The 16,774-nt window shown below is 40.6% G+C and overlaps 1 protein-coding gene across 18 annotated transcripts in view; it reads right to left on the bottom strand.

The window, feature by feature from the left end:
* The window catches only part of PHC2 (polyhomeotic homolog 2), a 212,797-nt gene that overhangs the window by 75,744 nt on the left and 120,279 nt on the right, over positions 1–16,774 (bottom strand). For all 18 annotated transcript variants that reach the window (XM_056795342.1, XM_056795337.1, XM_056795349.1 and 15 more), the window contains one exon: positions 8,107–8,343. In XM_056795342.1, the coding sequence (XP_056651320.1) occupies positions 8,107–8,289 (183 nt within the window). In that variant the 5' untranslated portion in view covers positions 8,290–8,343. The remainder of the gene's footprint in view (positions 1–8,106; positions 8,344–16,774) is intronic.

Raw genomic sequence — 16,774 nt, 5'->3', positions numbered from 1 at the left:
GATCACTCAGCGAACCCACCACTGGATACACCTTCTTCTGGAAAGGTAGAGCCTCAAATGAAGACAGAATCCACGATGTTGGCCTGGCCATCAAGACCAGTTTGCTCAAACAGCTGCCAGACCTGCCTGTGGGCATCAACGAGAGGCTCATGAAGATCCATTTGCCTCTAAGCAAAGACTGGTATGCCACAATCATCAGCGCATATGCCCCAACACTGACCAGCACAGAGGAGACCATCGAGCAGTTCTACTCTGACCTGAGTGCCGTCCTGCACTCAGTGCCCACAAATGACAAGCTGATACTACTGGGAGACTTCAATACCCGCGTTGGCCAGGACCATGAAAGATGGAAAGGAGTGCTCGGCAAACACGGCGTGGGCAAAATGAACAACAATGGCCTACTGCTACTCAGCAAATGCTCAGAGTTAGAACTCACCATCACGAACACTGTGTTCAGAATGGCGAACAAATATAAAACAACGTGGATGCACCCAAGATCAAAACAGTGGCATCTCATTGACTACATCATTGTACACCGGCGAGACATCCAGGATGTAAAGATCACCAGAGCCATGAGAGGAGCTGAATGCTGGACAGACCACCAATTGGTTAGAGCGACTCTTCAATTGCGCATTGTACCTCGCCATCCAAAACAGGCCCAGACAGTTCGCACATTTTACAACGTGAGTCGTCTTAGAGATCCATTTTATTTGCAAACATTCCAGTCCTGTTTGAAGGACAAGCTGTCTGCCAAGGGACCACTCACTGGAAGCTCAACCAAGAAATGGAACCAGTTCAGAGATGCAGTGAAGGAAACATCAAAGGCAGTCCTAGGCCCAAAACAACGCAACCACCAGGACTGGTTTGACGAGAACAACACTGCTATTGAAGACCTATTGAGCAAGAAGAACAAAGCCTTTATGGAGTGGCAAAATAACCCAAACTCTGCTCCTAAAAAGGACAGATTCAAGTCTCTCCAAGCCACGGCGCAGCGTGAGATCAGGAAGGTGCAAGACCGATGGTGGGAAAAAAAGGCAGAAGAAATCCAGTGGTTTGCTGATATGAAAAACTACAAACAATTTTTCAGTGCCCTCAAGACTGTCTATGGGCCATTAAAACCCACCACCACTCCCTTGCTATCCTCTGACGGTGACACTCTCATAAAAGATTAAAAAGGCATCAGCAACAGGTGGAAAGAACACTTCAGTCAGCTTCTCAACCGACCCTCTTCAGTCGACCAAAGCGCCCTTGACCAGATCCCCCAAAACCGCTCCATTGAACAACTTGATGTCTTTCCTTCAATAGAGGAAGTCCAAAAAGCCATTAAAGAAATGAGTGCAGGCAAGGCACCCAGTAAAGACGGGATCCCAACCGAGGTGTTCAAGGACTTAAATGGAAAGGCGCTCCAGGCATTCCACATAGTGCTAACCAGCATATGGGAAGAGGAAGACATGCCCCCAGAACTCAGAGATGCCTCCATCGTAGCCTTATACAAGAACAAAGGCTCACGAGCAGCCTGTGACAACTATAGAGGCATTTCACTACTCTCCACTGCTGGAAAGATCCTCGCCCGTGTTATACTCAACAGACTCCTGTCATCTGTTTCAGAGCAGAACCTGCCTGAATCACAATGTGGCTTCCGACCAGATCGCAGCACCATCGACATGGTCTTCACGGTGAGGCAAATGCAGGGAAAATGCCTTGAGCAGAACCTGAGTCTCTACATTGTCTTCATAGACCTGACAAAGGCGTTCCACACAGTGAACAGGGACGCATTGTGGGTGATCCTCAGCAAGCTCGGTTACCCAGCAAAATTCATCAAACTGATCCAGCTCTTTCATGTCGACATGACAGGGGAAGTCCTATCTGGTGGAGAGACTTCCGATCGCTTTAACATCTCCAATGGTGTGAAACAAGGCTGTGTCCTCGCTCTGGTACTATTCAACCTATTTTTCACCCAAGTATTATGACATGCTGTGATGGATCTAGACCTGGGCATCTACATCAAATACCGACTGGATGGCTCACTATTTGACCTTCGCCACCTGACTGCAAAAACAAAGACAACAGAGAGACTCATCCTGGAAGCTCTCTTTGCAGATGACTGTGCTCTCATGGCCCACCAAGAAAATCATCTCCAAACCATTGTGGACAGGTTCTCCACCGCAACAAAACTGTTTGGCCTGACTATCAGCCTCAGCAAAACAGAGGTGCTGTTCCAACCTGCACCAGGGAGGCCAACTAACCAGCCGTGCATTACAATCGACGGCACGCAGCTTTCTAACGTCAACACTTTCAAGTGCCTGGGCAGCACCATCGCCAACGACGGGTCCCTAGATCACGAGATTAATGCCAGGATCCAAAAGGCCAGCCAGGCACTTGGGCGGCTGTGCTGCAAAGTCCTCCAACACAGAGGTGTAAGCACTGCGACGAAGCTCAAAGTGTACAATGCAGTGGTCCTCAGTTCACTCTTGTACGGTTGCGAGACATGGACACTGTACCAGAAGCACATGAAACAGCTGGAGCAATTCCACCAACGCTCCCTCCGGTCAATCATGAGGATCCGATGGCAGGACCGAATCACCAATCAGGAAGTCCTCGACAGAGCCAACTCCACCAGCATCGAAGTCATGGTCCTCAAAACCCAGCTACGATGGTCTGGACATGTCATCCGCATGGACCCACAGCGAATACCAAGACAGGTGTTCTACGGTGAACTGTCAGCTGGACTCAGGAAACAAGGCCGACCAAAGAAAAGATTCAAGGATCAGCTAAAGTCCAACTTGAAGTGGGCTGGCATTACACCAAAGCAAATAGAACTTGCTGCCTCTGACAGAAGCAGCTGGCGAACCCACATTCACCATGCCGCCACCACCTTTGAAGATGAATGACGCCGACGTCTTGCCGCTGCGCGTGAACGCTGACACCAGGCCACAACCGCACCTCCTGTAACAACTGGAGTCCCATGCCCCATGGGCCACAAACTGTGCGCCTCAGCCTTTGGACTCCAAAGCCCCATGAGGGTACATCGTAGATGAAACTGCACAAAGACAATAGTCATTCTCGATCACCGAGAGGCTACCACTACTACTATTAAACCTGAAAAATAATTCTTTTTGACAAAGCCCTGATAAAGTCATCCAGTTTTTTTTCCTGAAGGTCTCCAATAAAGAGGAACCCACTACCTCTCAAGACAGGCCATACTACTTTTAGATAGAGTTAATTGTTAGGAAGCATTTCCTGTCCTCTGTCCATTTCCCCACTCCCCACTCCCCAGATTACTTTTCTGGGCTGCAATATTACACCATGAACTAACAGAGTTTATAGCTCCTGAAACAATTGTAACCCTTCTCCTTACCCCCCACTCCCTACCCCCCGCCCCCCATCTTTTTTTGAGATGAATTGCTATCTAGCCATTCCTCTTAAATCTTGTGGTGTGTGAAGCTGGTTTGAAATACCAGGGTTAGACTTTACATCTATCCATATTAAATTTCATTTTATTCAGTCCAATACTCCACCATATCAAGATTCTAAGTTATCATTAACTCCTATGATAATGATAGCTGATTTTTCTATAGGGTTTAAAGGCTTATCAAGTTAAGTGCTTTATATCCATTTTATCACAATGCGCCAGTGTCACTTCTATAGGTATTGTCATTCCTTTTTTTTTTAAATAGATGAGGAAACTAAGGCTCAGGGAGGTTAGTTGGTTCGATTAAGGCCACACGTATAGGTCCAAAGTGGGAATCATAATCAGAGCTCTTCTGACTCCAAGCCCAGTGAATTCTCTTTTTATCATGATATGTCTTGCTCATCTTTTCCTTTATTCCACCTGGCCTAACTCAAAGGTCCCTTGGGACCTTGCTCATTGGGGTACCACCCAGCAATCTTTCAACAGAGTACCTGATTTCCATATCAATTAGAAATACAGCCCAATACAGGCAGACATCCAGGGGACCTACTCTTTCTAAAAGACATCTAAAAGGCAACGGGCAAACAGAATACTACAATGGATAAAATGATATATTTGGATCCAGGAAGATCTGACTTCAAGTCTCTTCTTCTACAAGAAGCTTTTCCTAACTCTTTTAAAGATAAGTGCTTTTCCTTTCTTAATTATTTCCTAATTTATCTAGTAAATAGTTTGTTTATACATATTTATTTGCTTGTCTCCTCCATAGTGCTTAGCATAGTGTCTGAAGGTGCTAAATAAATGTTTACTGAATGACTAGCATTTCAAACCCATGCTCTCTAATTACTGGTTTTTTGAACTGCCATTAAGACATTTGGGCCCTGATTTCATCAACTAAATAAAATGCAGTGTTTGGGCATTCTGATACCTAAGGTTCCTTTCAGTACTAAAGCTACAACCTCTTTGTCCATTCTGGATTTTACTTCCTTTGGCTATTCAGGCCATTCAGGTCTCTCTAAGGTCCCTACATCTGGAGTCTGGTAAAAAGATGCAGTAGATTAAGTAAACTAAGTGGATATTGTTATAAGGAGTTTTCTTAATTTCACTCTGTCTCATTAAGAGCAAAATTTCTATGATAGAGGGAGTTACTTAATCTCACTCTGTCTCTTTAAGAGACCAACTATAAAAATAAAAAAAAGAGTCAGTTAAGAAAAGAATCTCCATTTCTTTGGTTTCTGAGGGAGCAGGAGTTTGGAGGTGTCTGTGTCACTGTGACAGGCAGTTTCACCATTTGACAGTTTGGTTTCAGATACTGGTTTAAGGAGGTTGAAGAAGATAAAGGCTTATTTTATTAGTTAATTAGAGAATTTAATCTTAGATAGTTAGCATAGGTTAGTTAGGCCTGCTTTCCCAGGCAATAAGATTCTTAAATTTAGGGGTTTTTAGAACACCAAACTCCCACCAATTATTTTAACCCACAACAGTACTGAACAGGAAGTAAAAAATAGGCCTTACTTTTAGGGAACTATGGCAACTGGAGGAATGGAGGGGAGCAGAAACTGAAATTGAGAGGTTCAACTCTTCCCTATTTCCAGGGAAGAAACCTCTTAAAAAAAAAAAACCCAAACCCTTACTTTTCATCTTAGAATAAATACTGTATATTGGTTCCAAGGCTCAAAAGAGCTAGGAAATTGAAGTTAAGTGGCTTGCCCAGGGTCACACAGTTAGGAAAGTATCTGAGGCCAGTTTTAAACCCAGGACCTCCCATCTCTACATCTGGCTCTCAATCCACTGAGCCATCTAGCTGTCCTGGAACAAATTTCTTTGTTTTGGGACGCTGTCTCATGATGATAAAATGGGAAGGTAAGATTATACTGGACAGTTGGCCACATCTAATATTCTCCCATTCTGTAGTCACTTTCACAGTTTCTAGGATGGATCACTGGAAAGTGCCTCAGAAACTGTCTAGTCCAACTCTTTCATTATAAAAATGCAAAAGGTCAAGCAAATTGCTAGAGATAACACAGATAAAAAATAGCAGACCCATTATTTGAACCCAGATCTTCTTACTATAACAACTGGAACTCTCCAAAAATGAAATTGGTTGCCTTAGAAGTGAGTAGATGCTCCCTTAGTAGAAATCAAGTAACAGTTGAATGGCCACTGGCCTGGTAGGCAATGTAGAATATCCTTTTTGTTACCAAGTTTACATAGATGATTCCCAGATTCATGTACGGGGAAAAAAGAATAAGCTTTTATTAAGCCTCTACTATGGGCACTGTGCTAAGCTTTTTACAAATATGATCTCATCTCACCTATTCAACCTTAGTTTCTTTCCTGGTCTCCAATTCCATAACCTCAATTGCCTATGGGACATTCCCAATTGGATTTCCAATGATGCCACTGGATCAGACTCAAAATGTCCAAAACAACTCATCATCTTCCTCCAAAAATGCTTCTCCCTCTTCTGATCATCATTGTCTCTGTTGAGAGTATCACTGTTTTTTTAGTCACTCATGCTAGGAACCCTGGTGTCATTCTCAATTTCTCAATCTCCCTCACCCCAAATTATCTAATCAAACTGCCACATCTTATTGACTATACTTGTATAGTATTTCATGTACTCACACCTCCTCTCCACTCATACAGCTACCAACCTATCTTAGGCACTCGTTACCTCCCACTGGGACTATTGTATTAATCTTCATGTTTGGGCTCTGTCTCAAAGCTCTCCTTTCTCCAAACCATCACACAGTTGCCAAAGTGATTTTCCTAAAGCACAAGTCTTTCCTGTTCAATAAGCTCCAGTGACTCCCTATGACCTCTAGAATCAAATCAAATATGAACTCTTCTGTTTGATATTTAAAGATTCTTTCTTCTCTTCTGTCTCTTAGAATCCTTAGTTTTTTTCAAAAACCATCTCAATTCTCCACTGCATGAAGTCTTCCTTGACCTATCTCCCCTGTAACCCATTAAATTATCTTGTCTTTATTTTATATATATTTATATATGAACATATTGTCTTACCTGAGAAAAAAGTTAAGTTCCTGAAATTCGGGGATTGTTTCATTTTTGTCCCCCAAAGCTTAGCAATGTGCCTGGTATATGGAGGTATTTAATAAATGTTTGTTAACCGGTTTTTTTGGAATGAGTTGGATTAGATGGGTCCTTCCAAGACTGAAATTCTATAACTCCAAATCCATCTTTTACTACATCTCCTAGACAAGAAACATAAAGCCCATCCAAATGTACCGAGGGAGATGGACTGCAAATAGACCTAATGGGCTAGAAGGTAAACCATAGAGAGAAAAATATGATAGGGAGTAAATAATAGAAGCTCAGAACAAGAATGAAGGAATGGTAGGCAGTAACGGTCAACAGGTTACCTGTCCTGTTTTTGGAAGGAAGCAGTGGGCCTAGGACTCACCTGAATGAAGCTTAGAGGCCACAGACTCTCCTTCTAGGCACCAACAATTTCAGAAAGGTCTCAGTTTCTGATTCTTGATGCTCTCCTAGAGTCTGCCTGTGGCTTCCCAGAAAGCAAGGCTTCCTAGGCTGTACACTAGTATGTTGGGCCTCTATGGCCTGCAGCTCGGCTTCCTAAAGTTCAGGTTCCTCATAGCCCTAGCTCAATAGGGATACTAGGGCTGGCCCCTGTCTTCTTTCTTCTCTTTCCTTCTTTCTGTCCTTCCTTCCCTTTCTCTCATTAGATTAATCTACCTTCTCTATGTCCTCCTCCTCATCTTCCCTTTTCTCAGCATAGTCCTTCCTTCCCAATGTGATTGGCTCAGAAAAGGCCTCTGGACAGTGACAAAGAGCTGCCCTCTGACCTCACCCCACACAGCCTTTTCTCTGAGAAAAACAAAAAACAAAAAACAGAGCTCTGTGCATTCTCCCTCCACCCCCTAATGCCTGTAGAACTCTTCCCCCTCTTCCTTGCTCCCCTGTCACTCACCTGCAGCTCTCCTCTGGCAAATACGGCCCCAAGCTAGGCCTTGGCCTGAGTGGGCCTCCTGACCTCAGCTCAGCCAGACCCTAGGCTGAACTGTAGCTCTAGGCACTGGCCCCTCCTCTCCCTAGAAACCAGTCAGGTTCTTTTCTAGCCTCCTAGAGTAGTTTCTGTGGCTGAGAACCTCTGAAATAAAAGAAATTCCAGCCTCAGAATCTGGATTCTGATGAGGCAGGACTGGGCCCAGAGGTCCAAGCTGGGCCCAGTTTCTCATTGGGCCCTGCTCTTCCATATCTTCTCTAAAGTTTGACTCTCTCTGCTTTTCTCCTTGGGATCTTGTTTTCCACTGGGTTTGCTTTACTGAGCTTAGCTTTTCTTCCTTCCTACCATGTGCTCCTCTCTTAGGAATCCTCTCTCTTCTTTCTTCTTTGCTTAGGCTGTTTTCTTTTCAGGATTCTCATCTCTCTGATTCTCCCTCTCGAAGCATCAACTGGAAAATCAATAGCTAGGGGACTCTTTCAAAGAACCAGTCCAAATATGGCCACTCAATTTGGCAAATATGTAGCCCCCAAACCAAAGAACAAGGGATTGTGGTATGGCTGCACAAATTACAGTGTGTGAGATAAACCTGATAATTCTGACTAAAGCTTTTGAGAAATGATTTTTCTAGGTTCTCTACCTTGGGGCCTTAAGGCCTAGCCCTGGAGTCCAAGTTGTATAGATACCCAAATAATTTTAGACTTACCTGTACAGTCTGCCGATCAGGGATACCACTGTACACAGAAATCTGAGGTCCAGCTCCAGTAGAACGACCACCACCATTGCTGCTGTTGTTGCTATTGCTGTTGCTGCTGCTACTGACCCCGCTGGAACTACTGGCAGCAGTGGCACTGAGAGATGTGGGTGGGGTTGGCAACTCATTCTCCATGGCCTCCAGGGAGACACGAGCTGGGCACTCAGGAGACAGGTGGACAAGTAAAAGCTGCAAAGAGAGAGAAATGAACTATTAGTGGGGACTCAATTTCATTCCATTAAAAATTTATTATGTTTGTATTATATGCAAGGTATCATAGTATATGCTAAAGATACAGATAAAAAATGATAGAGTTTCTAATCTTAAAGGGCTTCCATTGTTTGTGAGGCATTTTGTTGGGTGAGAAGTCCCTTAAGAACTCAAGACAAGCAGATGTTCAAACAACTTGCAGTGGAAAGACTTCAAAATATAGGTCTAAAAGTTAAGTCTCTCTAGGATTGTCCTGGGCCTAAAGGTGTAGAACAAAACAGCTCAGGTCTAAGACAATTTTACACTGGGTAAAGGGTAAGACATGATGTGATGAGAGTTTTGATGTTAAAGAATCACTTGATTGCAAATATGAATAACATGGAAATGGGTTTTTATTTAAAAAAAATTTTTTTTAACCCTTACCTTCCATTGTAGAATCTATACTGTATATTGGTTTTAAGGCAGAAGAGTGGTAAGGGCTAGGCAATGGGGGTTAAGTAACTTGCCCAGGATCACACAGCTAGGAAGTGTCTGAGGCCAGATTTGAACCTACAACCTCCCATCTCAAGGCCTGGCTCTCAATCCACTGAGCCATCCAGCTGTTCCCTAGAAATGGGTTTTGAATAATGATACATGTATAAATAACCCAGTGGAACTGCTTGTTGGCTTTGGGAGGAGGGAAAGGAGAGGAGGGTCATGAATCATGTAACCATGGAAAAATATCCTAAATAAAAATTTTAAAAAATTATCATTGCTAAAAAAAAAAAAGTAACTTAGTGCAGTTCCTAGCCCACAGTCTTTAAATATGTGCTTCTTCCAATTCATATTGCCAGATCAGTTGATTTTCAAGATCCTCCCTAATCCAATCTAAACTAATCCAATAAACATCCACTAAATAACACAGGGCCTAGGCACCATCCTAGGTGCTCAGGATACAACCACAAGAGGAAAAAGAGTTTCTGTACTCCAGAAGTTTACATCCTATTAAGAGTTTGAATTCATTTAGTGCAATACCCATTGAACTTCCAAAAATTTTTTTTACTAAATTAGAAAAAAATATTACAAAGTTTATTTGGAAGGACAAAGGATCAAGGATATCCAGGGAAATAATGAAAAAAAAAATACAAAGGAAAGGGGCCTTGCAGTCCCAGATCTCAAACTATACTATAAAGCAGTGGTCATCAAAACAATTTGGTACTGGCTAAGAGACAGAAAGGAGGATCAGTGGAATAGACTTGGGGTAAATGACCTCAGCAAGACAGTCTATGACAAACCAAAAGACCCCAGCTTTGGGGACAAAAATCCACTATTTGACAAAAACTGCTGGGAAAACTGGAAGACAGTGTGGGAGAGATTAGGTCTGGATCAACACTTCACACCCTACACCAAGATAAACTCAGAATGGGTGAATGACCTGAATATAAAGAAGGAAACTATAAGTAAATTAAGGTGAACACAGAATAATATACATGTCAGACCTTTGGGAAGGGAAAGACTTTAAAACCAAGCAAGACATAGAAAGAGTCACAAAATATAAAATAAATAATTTTGATTACATCAAATTAAAAAGTTTTTGTACAAACAAAACCAGTGTAACCAAAATTAGAAGGGAAGCAACACATTGGGAAACAATCTTCATAACAAAAACCTCTGACAAAGGTATAATTACTCAAATTTATAAAGAGCTAAATCAATTGTACAAAAAATCAAGCCATTCTCCAATTGATAAATGGGCAAGGGACATGAACAGGCAGTTTTCAGCCAAAGAAATCAAAACTATTAATAAGCACATGAAAAAGTGTTCTAAATCTCTGATAATCAGAGAGATGCAAATCAAAACAACTCTGAGGTATCACCTCACACCTAGCAGATTGGCTAACATGACAGCAAAGGAAAGTAATGAAAGTTGGAGGGGATGTGGTGAAGTGGGGACATTAATTCATTGCTGGTGGAGTTGTGAATTGATCCAACCATTCTGGAGGGCAATTTGGAACTATGCCCAAAGGGTGATAAAAGACTGTCTTCCAGCCATAGCACTGCTGGTTTTGTACCCCAAAGAGATAATAAGGAAAAAGACTTGTACAAGAATATTCATAGCTGCGCTCTTTGTGGTGGCCAAAAATTGGAAAATGAGAGGATGCCCTTCAATTGGGGAATGGTTGAAAAAATTGTGGTATATGTTGGTGATGGAATACTATTGTGCTGAAAGGAATAATGAACTGGAGGAATTCCATGGGGACTGGAACAACCTCCAAGAAGTGATACAGAGAGAAAGGAGCAGAACCAGGAGAACATTGTACACAGAAATGGATACACTGTGGCACAATCGAATGTAATGGACTTCTCCATTAGTGTCAATACAATGTCTGTGAGATTTAAAATGGTTGAGGTCTTAAACTGTAGTGAGTTAAAATGATGGAAGATATAAATTATGATAGATATAAGAGAGGGTGAGTAAATTTGACCGCAGAAAGTGTTTCACTACAGTGTCTTGGTTTTTAAATCAAATATAAGGTGGTCGCCAGGGAAATATTCCCAATTATTCAAATACCCAAGTCAACTGGGTTTTATAGAGATTTTTAATTAATAATATAATGAGGAATTAGAGAAAGAGAGAAAGAGTAGGAAAGGAATAATTATGAAGGGCCTCAAGCCAATATGACCTAGACCTGAGTCTTAAGAGAGAGAATCAGTCAGTCAGTCTTTGAACACTCACCACAAGGTCTGCCTAAACAAGGATTCTAGTGACAACAGGCCAGCTCCATCTCAGCTGACTTCACCAGAGAGCCTTCCAGCCAGAGACTGTTCCAAAAGGGCCTGTCTCCAGAGCCTCCAGAGGGACAGAGTCCCCTTAGAGGAGTTCCAGCGAGACCTCCTTAGAGATTGTCCTCCAAGAGCTTCCCTTCTCCAGAGCCTCTCTCAAGAGATTCTTCCCAAGCGATCCTCATCAGAGATCCTCTAAAAGGATTTCTCCAAAAAGGATATATCCTCAAGAGATTCTGGTTTTTCTTATATAGGGGTTTTCCTCCCATGTCACCTCCCCTAAGTCCCTACATCTACCAATCACTGTAGATTCTTTCCAAAGGACTGCCCATCTAAATTCCTGCTAAGTCGACCAATCTCCTCAGTAAGTCTGAACAAGAGAAAACACAGCTGAGTAAACTAATCTCATCAAGAGAAAACTTGCCCAACCCTTTTAGGTACCTAGCATCCCACTGTATCAATTCTAAAAACAGGCCTGGCTCAAAGAACTCCTTGCCTTTATTATAAACATGGGTCCAAGTACTTTCATTGTTTAGCAAGGAGTTTTCTCTCCTAAAGCAGTCTTAAGTACAGGTAGAGTAGGGGTCCTCCCATAGCAAGGAGTTTTCTCTCCTAAAGCAGTCTTAAGTACGGGTAGAGTAGGGGTCCTCCCATAGCAAGGAGTTTTCTCCCCTAAAGCAGTTTTAAGTACGGTTGGAGTAGAGGTCCTCCCATTTCTGATCCTGGCGAGTTCTCATATCAAAATGGGGAATGTTTCTCAGTAGGGAATTTGTTCCAATTAAGAATTCCCCGATGGGGAAATTTTTAACATTCACAAGTCTGAGAGATTTCAAGATTTACATGTCCCTGAACAATCTGCAGGGATCATGGAGAAAAAACACTATCTACAAGCAGAGGACAAACTGTGGGAGTAAAAATACCAAGGAAAAGCAATTGCCTAACTACAGGGGTTGAGGGGATATGATTGAGGAGAGACTCTAAATGAACACTCTAATGCAAATACCAACAACATGGAAATGGGTTTGAATTAAGGACACATGTGATACCCAGTGGAATCGCACATCAGCTATGGGAGGGGTGGTGGGAGGGGGGGGAGGAAAAGAAAATGATATTTTTTTCCAGTGAATAATGTTTGAAAATGACCAAATAAAATAATTTTTAAAAGGGAAAAAAAAAGAGTTTGAATTCTCACTTTGAGATTCTGGTTTTCTGCACTAGTACAGAGAGGTGGAGTTGGGCAGCTGAACTAAACAGAAGCAGTACTACAAGATCCTTAATAACCCAGAACAAGCTAATAAACACCTAGAGTGGTGCTGGGGACAGCCTAAAGACTAAGAGACAATGTAGTATGGGGCAAGAGAGTTGCACCTGGAGTCAGGAGATTTGACCTGGGGTCAAATCCTGCCTTTGACATTTATTAGCTATATAACAGGCAAATCTCTTAAAATTCCATTTTCTCGTTTGTAAATGGTATTGAAAAGATCAAATAAAATAAAAATGTAAAGCACACTGTAAACCTTAAAAGATTATAGAAATAGGTAATGTTTTTAAGTGAGTATACATTCCTTAATCAACAATTATAACATTTAAACATCAGAATAATTTCCCAATAAGTACCCCCCCCTTTTCTGTTCTAAAAAGGAAAAACTAGAATAAAATCCAATCCAAAAAAAGGTGATTATACTTGTTAATATATACATCATTTCCATACCCATGAGCCCTTCACTTTTGTAACCAGGGAAAGCAGGTATATTTTCTCTTTTTTTCTCTGACTACGTACACAGGACCAAGATTGTGCAACTAATTGGCAATTACAAGTACCTTTTTTTTTTCTTCTGGACATCTCTGATGGTAATGTTTATAACATATCTCTTGAGTGATTCTTCTTCAGGAATGTTGAAGAAATTCAGTCCTATCATGTACACATCACTACTTTGAGGGACCTTCCACTTTAATTCTTTAAAAAGTGGATATTCTAAGATGCAATGCAGATTCATCAGAAGCATATAGATGAAAAAAATTTTTTTTCTTGGAGAACTTGGAGTCAATAAAAATATTTAGTTTCTAAATAAAATATAGCCCATTCCTTCCTCTTATTCAATTCTGTGGCCAGTTCATCATCTATCTGCAGTGTCTGCCTAAAAACATCAGCTTGAAAGATCAGGCTCTATGAATTGTCTATCTAAATGGATATAATAGTCTGGACACCACACCTTCTTCATCTACTTGGTTTTTCCTGTGTTGATAGTTAACCAGAACTCTTTTGAGTGACTATAAATATCATTTAAGTAGCTCTGAATTGTTCTGGGGTTTAGGGCAATCAGCACAATGTTATTCACAAACAGGAGCATTTGGAGGACATTATTTATAGGAAACACCTCTTCCATTTGGATTCTGCTTTGAATCTCAGCCATAACAAGGGCAAACATCTCTGGTGATGTAAACATGGAGACTTGAACCTGGGACTTCATTTCCCAGGAGTCCTTGCTAGCTCCCAGAATGCCCTCTAATCTCACTGAGATTTCCACCTGGGCGAGGTCAAAATTTTCTATTTAATCTGGCTGTAAAGGCTACTGGGCCTCTTTCCTACTTCCACTTCAGAGCACATGGGTCTCTTTCATGATGTATGTGAGGTTGTCTAGGCCTCTCTGGGCCTAGACACGTGCCTTCTTATTCTGTATTTTCACTTTTAATAAACCTCATAAAAATATAATACTCCTTGCAGAGAGAAACTAATTTCTACCTGCCTCAGTTCCCCTCCAATTTTTAACTCTTACAGTGAGCAGATGACTTCCTCTTTTATGCCCTGCATGTTATTAGTAATTAAGAGTAAACTGGATGAGGTTATCACTGTTATATCATTTAAATAATTTTATGTTTTTAATAATACATGTATGCAAGATACCTTGCTAAAGGGAAGTCCTTATAGCAACATTTCTTTACCATAACAAATGCTTTTGTATAATTAACAAATAATAATCATAAATAGATGATCTTATACTTCCTACAATTTTAGTTAATTGTGGGACTAAAGATGGGATCTGCTGTAGAAAATGTAATTAAAATTTTTATAAATACCTTTTCTTTTTATATCACCTTCATTTCTGAATATACCTCTCCTTGCCCAATTAGCCATCCTTTATAAGAGAGTGATTTGGTGTAAGTGGGCCTTTCACCAAACTTTCTATAAGCCTGTTTTTCATTAATGTTTACAAGTATTTTTTTAAAGTTAAACTTTTTCAATTACAGGTGGAAAATTTTTTGACAATTATTTTCTGACATTTTGTGATTTGGATTCTCTCCCTTCTTTTCTCTCTCCTTCCCACACTCTGATGTGGTAAATAGTTTATATAGGTTATATCAGTGTTTTGAATGCAATACATATTTCCATATTCCTTATGCCATTGACAGAAGACATACATCACACATATAATAAAAATTTGTGAAGGAAATAAATAAAAGATGATCTGCTTTGATATGCAATCAGTCTTCAAAGTTCCTTCTTTGGCTATAGATAGCATTTATTTTATTGTGAGTCCCTTGGAGTTATCTTGGAACCTTGTTTTGCTAATAATAGTTAGTTCTTCGGAGCTGATCTGTTACTGTATACATTGTTCTCCTGGTTCTGCTCACTTCACTTTGCATCAATTCATAGAAGTCTTTCCAGGTTTTTCTAAACTTATACAGTTCATCATTTCTTATAGCACAATAGTATTCTACTACAACCACATAGCATAATTTGTTCAAGGTTTAAAGGGTAATTGACACCCTTTCAGCTTCCAATTCTTTTATGTCTATTTGTATGCAATAATACTGCTTATGATCTTCCACCACTATTCTCTCAAAGCTTTTATAAATGTGTTGATATTCTAATCCAGTGTTACTCTTGATTATCATATTTCTCCATTTAGGAAGGATATCAGATGTTTACTGAAGCAGACTCTAGGTTCTCTTTTTTTTTTTTTTAACCCTTATCTTCCATCTTGGAATCAGTACAGTGTATTGGTTCCAAAGCAGAAGAGTGGTAAGGGCTAGGCAATGGGGGTCAAGTGACTTGCCCAGGGTCACACAGCTGGGAAGTATCTGAGGTCAAATTTGAACCTAGGACCTCCCATCTCTAGGCCTGGCTCTCAATCCACTGAGCTACCCAGCTGCCCCCAAACTCTAGGTTCTTTTGATCTCACTGTGTTTATAATTAGGCAATGGTGATAGTCTGTATCAGTGTCTGTTCATCTATCTATTTCCCATCTTTTATCATCAATAGCTTACTTAAATAGCTCAAGTCAGAGCTGTTTAAATGATGGATTCTCTCTATACAGAGTTAATGGGATATGATAAATACAAAAATAATTCTATGACAATATAATATGTGAGTGTATGTTAACAGTAGTTAACATTTACATAGGACTTTAAAGATTTTCAAAGCATAGCTCATTCCAATAATTGGAGTCATCCAAAAGTGAAATGGGTTGCCTTGGGAGGTAGTAGGTTCTCAATCACTACAGGCCTTCAAGTAAAGACTAGATAACTATTTGTAAAGGAGATTGTAAAGGGGATTCCCAATGAGGTATGGGTTAGACAAGGTAGGGTCCTTTCATAGGATGATGGTGATAACAATGTATGTACAATAAAATGGCCTCATCAAATCAAGTATTTATTCAGTGTGCAAAAGTCCAATTGCAGAAGATGTTAGGGGTTGAAGGAAAGAGGGTAGAGGTAAAGATGGTAGAAGAAGACATAATCTTTGCCTTTAAGTAGCTGATAGCTTAGCTGATGAAGTATGACATTCATGAAATGATCTAACAATAATTATTAGAAAAAAATGAGTACCACATTAGTAGACCTCATAGCAGATCTCTCAAAAAATACCAAAATTTCTCTAGAATCAATACTAGGAGCAACAGTGGAAATTGCAAAGAGATGATTAGCTTTATGATAAGGAAAATTTCATAAAAATGAGATATCCCTAAGTGAAATAGGCTACCTCAGGAGGTAATTATTTTTTCCCTCACTGGAGGTATTCAAAGATTAGAGGATCGTTTAGGAGTGTCCACGGCATTGTTTCTCAGGTATAGGTTAGATTAAGTGATTAATGAGGTTCACTTCAACTCTAAGACTCTGTGATTCTGAACTAGCTTTGAATTTTAGCTTAGTCACTTACTTCCTGTGATGTTAGGCATGCTGCTTCATTTTTATGGGCCTCAATTTCCTCATGTGTAAAATGAGGGAGTTGGACTACATGACCTCTAAAGTTCCTTTCAGCTCCAGATCTCTGATTATGAAATCCCATGTGATTCATTCTCAATCAAAACATTCAGCAAAATTGGATGTGAGTTTCTACTCCTCTCCTAGCCCTAGGACAGTGTAGCAATCAAATAGCCAAATGGTCCAGTTTATAAGAACAATGAAAGGTATACAATTTATTTTGTAATTTTTTTTCAGCACCTCATATATGTATCTTATACAGTTTGCACTGTGCTTCTCAGGAAGCAGAACTCTAAAGAAAGTGCATGAAGTTACTCTTTAATAAGAAAGGTCAGTATAGGAGAATAGTAAAAACTCTGAATGTGGTATCATTAGACCTGGGCTTCCCTGAATCCTCCTTCAGCACATACTAGTTAGGTGACTTTCTCTGGGCCTTTCTGAT

The sequence above is a fragment of the Monodelphis domestica genome, chromosome 4 (genome assembly GCF_027887165.1).
Source record: "Monodelphis domestica isolate mMonDom1 chromosome 4, mMonDom1.pri, whole genome shotgun sequence".
NCBI classification, from domain to species: Eukaryota; Metazoa; Chordata; class Mammalia; order Didelphimorphia; family Didelphidae; genus Monodelphis; species Monodelphis domestica.
This window is presented reverse-complemented; position numbering and strand designations above follow the sequence as displayed.